Consider the following 14390-nt stretch of genomic DNA (forward strand, 5'->3'; position numbering starts at 1 on the left):
ATACATTAAAAAAGTAATTTGACTTGGGTTGTTGTCAATTACCATTGTAATAATCAAAGTGAGCACTAAATTTAAATCTGAAAATTTAAGATTAACTTCAAAGCACACCGGTGTTAGATTAAGTTTACTTTTAACTTAGCCTTGAATGTAACATGATCTAAATAGAGCAGTTCTTTCTCACCAGAGCATTGACGTTGACCACCATTGCAGTATGTGAAAATGCTCACGTATTACTTTAACTAATAAGTAGTATTACAATTAGTTAGATTACAAAACCCTATATCTATATATATATATATATATATATATATATATATATATATAGGGTTTAAGGGCTAAATAGAAACACTTAAACTGGTTTCAGACCTCACTGTCCATGTCCATTCGTATTATTATCCATTCTTGCTGCGATCTATTAGGCTATATATCAAACAACAGTCATTTAGCTTTAGATCTCAGATCTAGATTAGATAGATAGATAGATAGATAGATAGATAGATAGAGAGAGATAGAGAGAGAGAGAGAGAGAGAGAGAGAGAGAGAGAGAGAGAGAGAGAGAGAGAGAGAGAGAGAGAGAGAGAGAGAGAGAGAGAGAGAGAGAGAGAGAGAGAGAGAGAGAGAGAGAGTTAATCTGGTTTTATCTGTGTATTGCCAGCAGCTATCTGATAGCAGGATGTCTAGCTAACAGAGAGCGCCACTCAGCTCTTCCCCAAACACTTACCAACACACTCAGATACACATGCACATCTCTAAAATGACCTCCCGATTTTCTTCAGAGAAATAAGAGGTTATAGTGTTGATTGTAAGTAGAGATAGAGGGAGAAAAAAAAGAGATACTCACAAGTTTCTGGCTGATTAATGTCCTGCTCAGAAAAAGGGGAGGAAAAAATGGAAGTGGAGGGAGAATCAGGGAAAGAGAGGACCATGGGGAGAGGAAGACAGAAGCACCAGAGGAGGTGACCTGCCTCCCAGGTCTATGGCACATTCTGTGAAAGTCACACACATTAACACAGCAGTGGCCATTGTGAAGGTGAAGCCACAGAGTCTAACTAGCTAAAGCCAAAAGTGCTTACGATTCCCACATGAGGTTATTGTGATAGAACAAAGCATTTAAGCACTAATGAACGATTTAGACCTATTATTCATCATAACCCTTACAAAGACGTCACCATGGTTACAACAGATTCAACCCAATGCTACTACGGTGAAACCATAAATTACAGCCGTTTTTGAGGTTCAATATATATAATAAGCAGCATCTTTAGCCATTGTCAGAGGGCTGTGATATTGACCCATAATGCAACCTTTTCTGTATTGTGCTTTTTCTTTATAGTGTTTTGGTGGAAAACGTGGTCGCCATGTTAAAAATTTGTGGTGTTATAATGTTGATTAACTCTGTTTGAATCTTCATTTTGTGCATCATACCTCAGACCAGAATTTTATATTGACTAATATGGCTAATGACTGTTTGTGTGTTGCTAAGCCTGTCGTTTGGTTGACTTGGTTTTCTCTACGACTCTGATGTCCTTCCAACAAGACTATTTCTTCCCTCCCCCTCCAGAGATAAAAATCATTTACACGTACAAACACACACACACACGTACCTGCACCAAACCTGTCTGAAAATACTGAGGGCCGTATAAACCGTTGGGAATAGATGACTCAATCGATGTCCTTCAAAGAGACACAGTGACTGACTGCTGCTCATCACTTTATCTCTGTCTCTTTCACTCTTCTTCCATCTTTATTTTCCTCTCTCTACATCAGAAGAAGAGATGGGCTAAAGGAAAGACAGAGATTGAGAAAGAGAATGTAGGAATTACTGAAGACTGAAGGTTGACCATGTTGGCAGAAACATCTTAACCAGCCTAAGGTGGTCTGCTGGTGTTCAGCAGGTTTGCCTAACCCGGTGATAATTTCAACACAGGCTCACACCAAGAATGTGCCACTAGCTAAATTCAAAAAAATGTACGCATACATGTGCAATTCAATGCAATTTCCACCTGCAATTAACAGAAGTGGCAGTAAACACCAACAACTTTTCACAAAAAATTATAAATACGTGGAAAATAATTGGTTAATGAAGACTTTACACAAAATATACCTTACACTTATAACCTTAACACAATTGTACCATTGTGCATGATTTGTAAACTAATGCATGTTGATGGTTAGTTTTAATGTATGGTTTAGTAGGAAGTGCAAGAAGCAAACATACGGACACGTTTTACCACTGAGCCTGGGTTGGAAAATTGCCTTGAAACAAGATACTAGCAGACCATGCTAGTCTGCTTATCCTGTATTTTAAGAAAGATAGTGTGTGTTTGCTAAACAAAGAGGAAGATAAGATGCACAATTTTCCCACTTTAGTTGGCGTAACCATATATTTGCATCAGCTAGCATCGTTTCCTTGGCATTAATCGCCACAATCTGAGAAAAGGCTATGTATGCCTTTCGTATGCATCATTTCAATGTTTATATTACAACCTCAAAGGACCAATAGTCATCTAATGTAGCAATTGCTCAATTCTTTCAAAGAGCATTGAGAGAGATTAACTGAGCTGTTACACTGGAATCGTAGTATCGTTTAAAGAGAGGCAGGTATCAGGTTTTGTGAGTTTGTGTGTGTTTGTTTTCTGAAGTTTGCCTGAGGCAAAACATATCTGAACAGCTCAGGAAGTCTCTTTGTAAGTGTATGCCTTTAAAAGAATTGACTTCAGTTGAAACTAGTGTATGCTAAAATATGTGTGTGGGTTGAGTTTGCTATAAACATACTAAGTAATGTCTTAATGAATATTTAAAAATGCAGAACGGTTTATGTGAGGGTAGTTTTATGGCATAGAAAATAGCATTAATTCGGTATTGAAGATAATAGAAAGTCCCCAGCATTATAGAGTAGTTGGTATAATAGTTGTCTTTTTATGGGCCTATAGTGTTTTTTTTTTTTGTTTTGTTTTTTTTTTTCTCTTGCCCACCTGCATTTGGTTTTAGCATTCCTTGGAGAGAGAAAAGAAAATGTAAGAGAGAGAACAATGCTTTTCTTGGATACATTTGCCTCTCTTGTCTTTATAATGAAAGTGAATGGAAATTTGGGCTGATAAGTTCACAAGTTCAAAATAAAAGTGGTCCATACAATGGAATGTTAATCATACGATATGGTAGTTTTGTGAGAGGAACAGGCTAAAATACTTACTGAAAATCTTGAAAATGTGGTATGTTTTCTTTAACACACCAGTCCAGATGATTACTTGTCATGTCACTGATCTGAGTATACAGAAATATGAATAAGATATGAGAGAGAGGTCAATGATAACTTAAATTAAGACTATTGTGATCCCCAATCACTTTTAATATATTGAAAATAGCTCAACGTTTTACTAAATTTCTCTTTGGTGTTCCATAAAATAAAAAGTTAGAACTAGTTCAATAGTTTAGGGATGTAAGATATACTGTATAATAACCTTTTGAAAGAAACTTTTTTTTTTTTTTTACCTTTGACGAGTAAAAAAGTTATCTAAATATTTTGTAACAATGTAAAATGTCACTTTTGATGAATTTTAATGCATTAGTTCTGAATAAAAGTGTTCATTTCTAAACATTCCTAAACTTTTAAATGCTTGTGTAGGATTAGAACAAATGGAGGGTTAGTAAATGATGATGAAATGATGATGATCCCAGTAAACATGTTTTTTTTTTTTTTTTTTTTTTTAATGTTGGGAGGAGGATGACGCTAGTGAAGTGCGTATTGCCAAACTATTTACACATGACTTCTTGTATCTTTCGTTTTTTGGGAGGGGATTTGAGTTTACACAGATATTGGAATGTTAAAATTTTCTGTAGAAGAGCTCAGGTGTTTTAGTTCACCCCCCAGATACCTGTGTGTGTCTGTGTGTGTGTGTGTGCGAGTGCTGATCGGAAATACCCTTGACACTGTAACTTCCAGAGTAATCTAAACTGAGCTGATAAGTGTGTGATTGGCATGCTGCCGTTGTGTTGCCAGCGATATCTGAGCGTTTGAGAGCTGATATGTTTGGTGCATTGAGGCAGTAAATTGAAAATATATTCACAGACACACTTGATGTTTTTAAAGTTGATTTGTTGTGTTGAAGCGAGATTTGGGTGGCTGTGTGCGTATGTGTGAAAATGCGAGCGTCTCTCTACCTATGTCAGTACTGTAGTGTATCCATCACAGACCCCTGTTGCCATGGCAAACCTTCAGACCCTTCACTTCGTGTTGCGTTTAGCTGCACTTTGGATCATGTGAAAGGAATTCAAATGATAACACAACTGAATATTGGTGAATATTTTGTGTGTTTAAACATGTAGTCAAAACAATGTATTGTTAGATATCTATTTTTTTCCCTCCTCTAGTCTGACCACTATTTCCATTTGAGTTATGTTTAGTAGGTCGCACTTCATTTCCATTTAGAATTTACATAATGCCCATTTATTTTGCAAAACAGATGTGCCCCATCCGTGACAGTGACAAAAACATGCATTTGAAGCCATGATAAAATTAAGTTCTGTACAAATTCTTGTAGCTTTTGATTGCTAATTTAACATGGAAAAAATGACAATCTGGCCGCCTCTTCATCACTAAGGCACCATCCGAAATTTGCCTTGGCGTAGCGTTTGCCGAGCATGTCTGTTTGAGGCCCTGTTAGAGGTTGTTAGTCTTAAGTCAGGTGATTGGGCAGCTGCTGTCTGCTCTCATCTCATCTCTCTAATCCACAGGCAGACTTTAGACCTGGGCCTCTGGCTTCCAGTTGAATTAGACACACATGCTAATGTTGCATTAAGAGCCAGTGTCGGCGAGGCAGTTGATGGGAAGGGAGTGTGTGACACAACTGTAGATCGTGGAGTTGTGTCTTCCTCCTCCTCAGGGGAGAATGTATCTGCTGAAAGCCTCCAAGTGTGCAAATGAGTCTTCACTTCATTAGAAATAATGGAGGAATACATATCTGGGAGTTTTGACAGCACAATGCTGACTTTCTGAAGAGAAACTTGAGACACATTTGTGTCTTGATTTTTAAAACCACATACCCTCAGGTTATATCTTGCGTTATATTATATGGAAAATATAAATAAACAAATAAGAATGATCCCAGATTGCTAGCCTTACCCAGGTATTATAGACTTCCTTAGCAGGATGCGGCTTCAGTGTGACAGATGGATTGGTGACGTCAAGAAATTCATCATAGAGGAAAATAAATGTTCTGCCTCCAATATTTCTTTGGAATTTATTTCATAAATGAAACAAGTCAATTTTGACTTCACATTGTCCTTAAGAATCAGTTCAGTGTAATTCCAACCCAATCGCATGAATCACCCTCTTCATACTTTATTCTTCACCTTATCTACTCGTCTCCCTCTCCTGTTTGGCTTGCCGGCGCCTCGGCATCTCCATCCCTCATAGTCCCAGAATTCACTCCCACTTTCGTCTCCTTGCACCCTTGTCTCTCTCTACACATCTCTCTGATTCTGTTAACAGGAATCAAAGCTTTTCTGCAGTCTGAGGACTGAGGCAGGTACTTGAGTCCCACAGGTGCATTTTTCCAGCTAACCAATCCCATCCTCAGGCATAGCTGTCATTCCTTACATAACTCAACCCTGGCACCTACCCTCTAGCTTGAAACAGAGGGAGGGAGAGTAAGACCGACAGCACAAGGGAGGGAGTGGGGAGGTTAGTAGTGGGAGCTGGTTTTGTTTGTGAGTGAGTGCTGTCTTAGCTGGGGGCTAAAATAGTAGAAGTACACCAAGAGAGGGAACAAAAGCAGCTTTTACAAGAAAGTACACCGAAAGAAACTCCATCTTACAGACACACACACTGCACTCAAAACCTTATTCTGATCCACTTTTACTCATCTCAGTTTGAGAATGAGATACAGAAATCATATTATCATATCAGCGCATCCCCAGTATGATCTCTGCATATGTGTCTGTGTGAGAGTATGGATTATAGTCTCACAAAATAGCTCTTCACTGTCCTATCCTCACGGAGAGAAAACTAATGAGGAACAGGATACAATGAAACACACACAGAAAGATACAGATGCACAGATCCAATAAGCTCAGAGCTGCACGTCTGGTATTATTTACCGCCCTTCTTACTGAATAGGGAGGACAATAGACCAGTGTGTTCGTGTGTCCTACACACATCCACCGGACACTCTGCAAGCTCTAGTTTATCAGCGTAAGGGGGTGGCAGGTTTCGCAGCAAGAGGCCTAAAACGAATCCCTCAGCAAAAACTATTCACCCCTCTGAATAGAAGTGTCGTGCTTTACACAAATGTGCACTGTGCGGCTTATCTTTATTTTATCTGGAACAGAGGAGATGAGGCAATGTGTTAGGAGTGCTAAAAAAGTCAAAGTGTTAAAGTGTTACACGCAGCAACCGAAGGTTTTGAAGCCTCCCATGAGCCTTTGCATGCATCAAGATGGCTCAACTAACGCCCATCTTCAGTTACATCAGATGCACTTAAGGAATGGCTAATTATCTCCAGCTATTCCTTTTCCATTAAACTTAGCAACCGCAACACAGATGCAATAAAGGTGACGTATCCTCCTCATTAATGTACTTATGGAAGAATCTTTCTTGTTTGTGTGGCGAAAATTTCCATTAACCCATACTGAAATCCTTAATGATATATTGCAGCATAGACATTCAGTTGAAAATAAAAGTTAGCTTCATTGCTTTTGCTTAGTAAAGCAACAAACTACATTTTTCTTTATTATATGATTTTTTTTTTTTATATATAGGGTCAGTAATGTATATGTAAAAAATGTAATACTCTTTAATTAGCATGGACACATTAAATTGATTGCAAGACTAAGATTATGACTAGATAGATAGATAGATAGATAGATAGATAGATAGATAGATAGATAGATAGATAGATAGATGGATAGATAGATAGATAGATAGATAGATAGATAGATAGATAGATAGATAGATAGATAGATAGATAGATAGATAGATAGATAGATAGATAGATAGATAGATAGATAGATAGATAGATAGATAGATAGATAGATAGATAGATAGATAGATAGATAGATCAAGCTTAATGCGTCATGGCAGAGCAATAGTCACAATGTGTGCATACAAAATAAACTAATTCAATCAGATTATCAGTCGTCTGATTTTTAAAAAGAGTCATTCTATTTACTGGAAGGTAATAAAGTCATGAAATCATATTGGAACAGCTGATATTGCTCGAAATTTGGTGTAATATTTATAGCACTTTAGAAAATTGCAATTACAGAGACAGAATAGTAGACCTACAGTAATTACTGCCCGCTGAACAGTCATCATTTCTTTCAGCAAATGTGAAAGCATCACATTCACAGTGGTGAACCACATTCCTCTGAGCAACATTTATACATTTAACCAATAGGAACACTTATGTTATGAACGGCAGGGTCATCTGGCCTGTCTTGAAAAATGCTTTGTGTACTCCAGGATTTCTTCATTGTCTCCAGCATAAGTGGGAGATTAAAAGAAGTGAGTTTTCAGTCAGTCATTTCTTTGTGTATTTCTTTAAGAGTTTCTCCTCGCACTCAGAAATAATTTGCGTGTGACGCAAGCAGCTTTGGGTGTTCAGAGCGGAGTGTTCGCCTTGTAAAAATAACCAAAACAAACATCACAGCTTTGCTCTCAAACCGAATGTGTGGCAGGTGAAGAGGAGGCTGAGAAGTGGAAAGGGAGGGAGAAATGCACTGGTTGTGTTTCCCTGTCGCAACTCTGCATGACACGAGAGAGAGAGAGAGAGAGAGAGAGAGAGAGAGAGAGAGAGAGAGAGAGAGAGAGAGAGAGAGAGAGAGAGAGAGAGAGGAGAGAGAGAGAGAGAGAGAGAGAGAGAGAGAGAGAGAGAGAGAGAGAGAGAGAGAGAGAGAGAGAGAGAGAGAGAGAGAGAGAGAGAGAGAGAGAGAGAGAGAGAGAGAGAGAGAGATGTGGTTGAGGAGCATCTCTGTATTATAGATAACAGTGAGAGGATGAGTATGGATTTATTTTACTTGTTTTTACTTTCCCACTCCTTTTCTCTTGCTCTCTCTAAAGGTTTGTGTTTTGTGATTGGTATGTGGAGGGGTGGATGTGCCTCGGAGAGCTGGGTGGCTGGCAGTGGTCTCCATCTAGCTCCAAATGCCAATTTGCGAGCTGTCTTACTCCATCTTGACGAAATGTCCTATTCTCTCACCAGTGCCGCTGGAGGGAGGGGTGGGGTGTGAAGTGGGCTTCTCCTGTGGGAGAGCTGTGGCTTCTATCATCCTTATCAAACCTGGCTTCTGCAGTCACACTGGATTTAGCTAACACTTGCTTAATACACTCCTCAGTGAGCCTTAGGTGTGTGTGTGTGTGTGTGTGTGTGTGTGTAAGAGAGAGAGTGTGTTTAGGTGTCTGTGTGTATGACTCTGGGATGTACAATGAGTGTGTGCTGAGGGATTTGCTCATGCCAGTGATGCATACATATATATATATATATATATATATATATATATATATATATATATATATATATAAATTATAATTGTGATAATTGAATTGTATTGTAATAATTATTTATTTATTTTTTTAAGAAAATATGAATGGTTATTTATTGAATATTAGTGTTTACTTGCTAAAAAAAAAGCCCATGGACAAGTCTCTATGATATTCTGGTCTCTCAAAATATTAGTTCGGATAAAATTGCAATTCAGATCACTTAGAAATTAACACATTATTTTGTTACAATAAACATCATTTATCATACATGTCTGTGGATCAAATGGTGCACTAGCAGCGCTAAATATGTGAGCTAAAAACTGATCAATTCTGATTCACTGTACAAAGTTATTGTATATTAGATTGAAAATTATTCAATCATTCACCAAGATACCTGATGTTATCAATATCAACATGAACATTGACCTTTGACCTCTCTCTGTCTGTTAAATCACAGCTCCCGCATCGCCGAGTGACCTTCTCCACAGCCAATCAGGCGCAAGATCTGCAGGATCCTTCTCAGCACAGTTACTATGACAGCGGCCTGGAAGAGTCGGAGACACCCAGCAGTAAGAGCTCTTCAGGGCCGCGTATCGGGCCCCTCGCCCTACCCGAAGACCACTATGAACGCACCACCCCTGATGGCAGCATCGGAGAGATGGAACACCCCGAGAATGGTAAGAAGAAATGAACTCCTCCTACCATCTTTCAGAAATATCTCTTTAGATCTTCTACATCTTACAGCTTTTTTTGTTGTTAAGTAACGGCTGGTAATGAGCTGCACTGAGCTGTTTACTTGCATGCCCTTCACTCACGCTCATTTTGCTTTAAAACAAACAAACAAAAAAAGTAAAATAAGGTCAATCTGAATTCTTAGACACTGTGAACTAAATGTCAGAATTTAAGCAAATTACTGTTTTGAAAATGTTTTTCGTTGAAAACTGTATAGACCTCGTCAACTCTCATTTTACATGTACAAAAAAAGCATTAATTCTTGGCAAGATATTGCAATTACCAATTCAGATTAGTACACACACACACACACACACACACACACACACACACACATATAATCCTCCTCCATTGTAGCTGTAGGGATCAGCTACTTCTCCTGTAGTGAGGAATGCCATCTCTCCTTTCCGCCCAGGCGAGGTGCTCCAAACTAAGAATCCTCAGCAACAGCTTCTGCGAGGGTGGAAGTCATAGCCAAAAGGCAGGCACACACTGAAAGCATTTAGTATTTCAAGTATAGTGGAATTAATCAGTGCTCTGAATGTGTACACACAACAAACACACTTAAAGGAATAGTTTGGGGTCAATACAAGTTAAGCATACAGCACTTATGTCATAATGTCATGTCCTTCCTTTATTTACTTATTTTTTGTTTTTGTTTTTATTAATAAAATAACAACAACCCTGAGTTACATTATGAGGGCTAATATGTTTTTGGTGTGGAAAAGAAAAATCACTTATGTTAATTTTTGTTTTAATTATTATTATTATTCAGCCAGAGTGCATTAAATGGATCACAAGTGACAGTAAAGGCTCAACATGTATTGAACATAGAATATTCTGTGTAAGAGGTCAAGATGCATGGAAAGAGACTGAGGATACTGAGAATCAGCAGAAAGAAGTAGAACTGAAGAAAGAAAAAGAGAAGTATGACTAAGAAAGTGAGGTGGACTGAGGCCTAAATGTCATGGCTGTCTTCCCACATCAGTGCTTTTACGGCAGCTGCAGGACAGTGTGTGTGTGTGTGTGTGTGTGTGTCTGCAGGGAGGGTCACCCAGACAGGTCTCACTTATGGCATCTGTACACACACAGCTGGGCACAGAAGCCCCTGGCAGGTGCCACCAACCACAGGCTCACACACACTGAGAAGAAGGACAGTGTGTGTTCATGTGCTTGCAGAAATGAGGTCAGGTACAATGGGGGTTAGGCTGGATATTTAACTGATTTCCTTAGGATGTGTATGGGCGTGTGTGTGTGTTTGCGTATGTTATCATTGTAGACAGACTCTACTTGTGCCTGTTGACCCTGACTGTGGGGGTTTGTCTTCATGGATTGCTGCCAGCTTCCTGGGGTCGACATCACTAATGCTGAGGGAAGAGTTTTACTGTACTCCCTGACATCACTATACACAATAGAGCTAATAAAAGAGCAGGGATCTTAAAATAAATTGTCCCAGCGCTCGAAATGACTTTAGCAGCTGCACAACGCAAAAGTGCTAGTCTATAAATACTGCGCTGCCACAGCACTGTTCTTCAAATGAGCTCTGCTTCATATAGCCACTATGGATAATGCATGGATGTAATGTGCAAAAGAGGGCAGGGTGTGGAATGATACTGTGAAGCATGAAGGTGACGGCAACTGAGTTTGCACAAACACGTCGTGATGAGTCTGCCTGGCAACCCTTGATCTGGCTCATTCACATTTTTAAAGAACATTGTCAAAAACATGAGAAATAAGGCAACGTGCTAGGCAAGGACTGATGTAATGAAATATTTATTGTACATGTAATAAAGCTGCTGCCTTTTGACTGTTTAAAGGTGAAGTGTGTAATGTATGCGCCACTAGTAGCACCAAACAGACCTGTGAAAATAATTGCTTTTAAGCTTTGAAAACCCATCTGCTATTTGTCAAGAACTTCTGTTCTAAGCTCACACCAGTCAGTCACTCAAAAAAAAAAAAAAAAAAAAAACAGTCTGTTCTATTTGATGCCACTAGACAGAAATGACTCGCTTCATATTCAATTTTATATGAAATGACATGAAAAGAGTATCCTTCATATTTTACTATTAAGATTTTACTTCAAAAGTTTGAAGGCTGCATTTATTTGGTCAAAGATACAGTAAAAACAACAATACTGTGAGATATTATTACAGTAACCGTTTTCTGTTTTAATATGTTGGAAATGTAATTTACACACGAGCCTCACACGATTCTTCAATAGTCATACTAAAATTTTGATTCGCTGCTTAAGAAACATTTCTTATCAATGCTAAAACAGTTGTGCTGACCAATATTTTTGCGCAAACTCCGTGGCATTTTTTTCCCAGAATTCTTTGGTGTAAAGAAAGTTCAAGAGAACAGCGTTTTTCCTAGATTTTTTTTTAAAAACTTAAAGGTGAAATGTTATTGTAAATGTAATAAATCTGGTTTCCAATCAAGTTTCCTAAATGCTTCCTCCATCAGCCATTTGCACAAACAGGTAGCCCCGTCCCTAAACTCCATTGGTTGAGAGACACCACATGCCAGACTTTTCAGACAAAAAGCATTTTTATGAAAATGCCATAAAACCAGAGTGTTTACGCTCTTTGGGGAAATCAACTCACGAATGGCTTACTTATAGTTGTCTATGCACATTAAAAACTAGTTTAACACAGAAAATTGCACACATCAAATTTAATTAGCTTCAGTGTGTCACTTTACAAAGATGTGAGCATGAATATTTTAAAGATGATGTGTGTAATGTGTTTTTCCAAGTGCAGAGACAACTATAAATAAGCTACATAGGTTGATTTCCTTGAATGGAGTAAACACTGTGACTGTGGTGATAAACCAAAATATTGTCCCGTTTATTTGACCTTATTGACCAGCCCAAGGAGGTCTATAATATATAATACATGAAGAGCACTACAAAAATAAATGACAATCAGTCACTTGCAAAACATTTACTTTAATATAATGAAATACAGTATCTTCCACCAGGGGCAAACTAGAGCATGTTAACCAGCTGAACATGGACCCCAATTTGGGGCGCGACTATTTTCTTGTTTGACCAATGGCAGACAGAGGGGGAGTGTTTAGGAGACATGTTATTTATTTATATTTATCATTCATGCGATTCTGTTTGGTGCCACTAGTTGCACAGAAATTACACGCTTCACCTTTCAATAATTCATTATAAGAATATTTGTAGATTAAACCATGGTGCATTATGTAAATATTATTGTCAAACAAGATGTGATATAATTTGCCATATCCATTTTAGAAATCCACCTGTATTATACCTGAAGAAGTGATGTGCATTAGCCTGGATGCCAGCCCGAACCCCTCCATTTTTTGGTCGGGAAGTTTGGTCTGGACTCGATCCATTGAGGAGTAATTATGATCAGACAAGAAACGTTCGGGCCAATCAAATTGCCAGGGCGGGCTTTATACGATGATGGACAGGTGATCTGCAAGGACGCTTAACTGGTTTCCCTCAAAGATGACTGCAGCTGGAGAATTGAGATGTATAGATTCCGCTGTCACGTCTGTTGTGAAATAAATCGACAGCGCATTAATTTTAATAGACAAAAAGGGAACTGCAATCAAGGCATTTGGCGATCGGAAAGATATTTTTGCCATCCTTCCCCACGTGATTCGGCAAAAGTGTAACTTATCAGCTGGCTCTGACGGTCGCTGAGAAGATGGGACGTAATGAAAAGCCTGTGGTCGTTGTGGTTTCTCCTTTGGTCGCACTCATGGAGGAGTAAGTAAAAGAAGCAACACTCGTTATTTAACTTCTAAAATAAGAAAAGTTAGGCTACGTTCTGTAGTTGACAATGCAAAGTAGCTGACTTACTGTGTTGCTCTGATTGGTTGTAGGTTTACCGACTATCCAATTGAGTGCAGAGTTGTTGTTTTTTCCTGGTTCGGTTAAGACACGCCTCATAATCAAAGCCCTACGGAGGAGTTTCAGACTCATATTCTGACTAGAGTATGAGTATGACACAGAATATGAGTATGACGAAGTCAGGCTAGAGGTGCATGATAAAAAGCGAAATTTCAGATATCTCGATGTTTCCAAAGATAATATTTCACATTATACCAACAGGAGGAGTCAGAACAGGCTGTGCCTGGTCCTTCTCTCTCTCTTCCAGAGAACACTTACAACAAGACAATCGTTTTCAGTCTTTATTCTTTGTGTTCATTACTCTGAGAAGAGAAAGAACCAAAGTATATCCAGGGGGGTTACTTACTGTAGCTAAACTATCATCCAGTCGTTGTAGAAGACATGGAACAGGTTGTCTTTGCTGAGTAGATGTTGTCTCTAATGGGTTCTGGCTTACTCCTGAAACAGCAAAACATCCGTCTGATATAGCTATAGCTCATTTACCTACAGCTCATTCTGTATTTTTCTACGACAATGTTTGGTGAGCCAGTAAGGTTGTTGCCAGGGTGAAAGTTCCTCCATCCATCCATCTAGCCTTCTTTCTTCTGTTGTAGTTTTAGTATATTTCTTATATGTTTGTATTTCTATATATATATATTTCTTATATATTTTCATTTAAATGTTGCTGTGAGTCCAATCAAACTAGGCGAAATATTAAGGATATGTTTTGCCTTTGTATTTCCGAACCATTTTGGTACCATTTTTGTGTAAATCCTGTGTCCTGAAGCGAAACCATTTAAGAACCACTGCATTGCGTGGAGCTCAGTGAGCCCTTAGAAGTTGGCCTTGGAAAAATAGCGTGATATCCCACACACGGTGGCTGTTGTTTGGATCAGTTTAGATGAAACAAAATGGACTGAACTCGCTCTTCCTCTCTCAATCCCTCTCTCCTACTCCATCTCTCCACCGTAGCTCGCTCCTCTCCAGCTAAATGGAATCATCTCCGTCTGATAATGGAGTGTAATTCCATTACCCCAGCTCAGTGTCCCAAGGGGGGGCATTTCCGCCCGACACCCCCTTCTCTTCCCTAATGTGCTCATTTCCCCTGCCTAATAGAAATGGATGGGTCTGTGGATCTTCTCTGGGAAGAGTGGGCGAAAGCAAGAGAGACAATGGATAGAAAGAGATACGCAGAAATAGGGGATGGTGGCGAAATGTTTTGGAGAATAATTTGACGGAATGAGCCGAGATGGAAGAGATGAGACGAGCTCAAAGCAGAAAGTGATTATGCGGTAAAAGCCAGGAACG

At 38.9% G+C, this 14390-nt stretch overlaps 1 protein-coding gene across 1 annotated transcript in view; it reads left to right on the forward strand.

Moving 5' to 3' along the window:
- pcdh1b (protocadherin 1b) overlaps nt 1–14390 on the forward strand; it is a 157605-nt gene that overhangs the window by 88256 nt on the left and 54959 nt on the right. Inside the window, exon 4 of the mRNA XM_039664464.2 lies at nt 8940–9159. Coding sequence (XP_039520398.2) covers nt 8940–9159 — 220 coding nt within the window. The remainder of the gene's footprint in view (nt 1–8939; nt 9160–14390) is intronic.

This window comes from Pimephales promelas, chromosome 9 (assembly GCF_988280905.1).
Source record: "Pimephales promelas chromosome 9, fPimPro1.hap1.1, whole genome shotgun sequence".
Classification (NCBI taxonomy): Eukaryota; Metazoa; Chordata; class Actinopteri; order Cypriniformes; family Leuciscidae; genus Pimephales; species Pimephales promelas.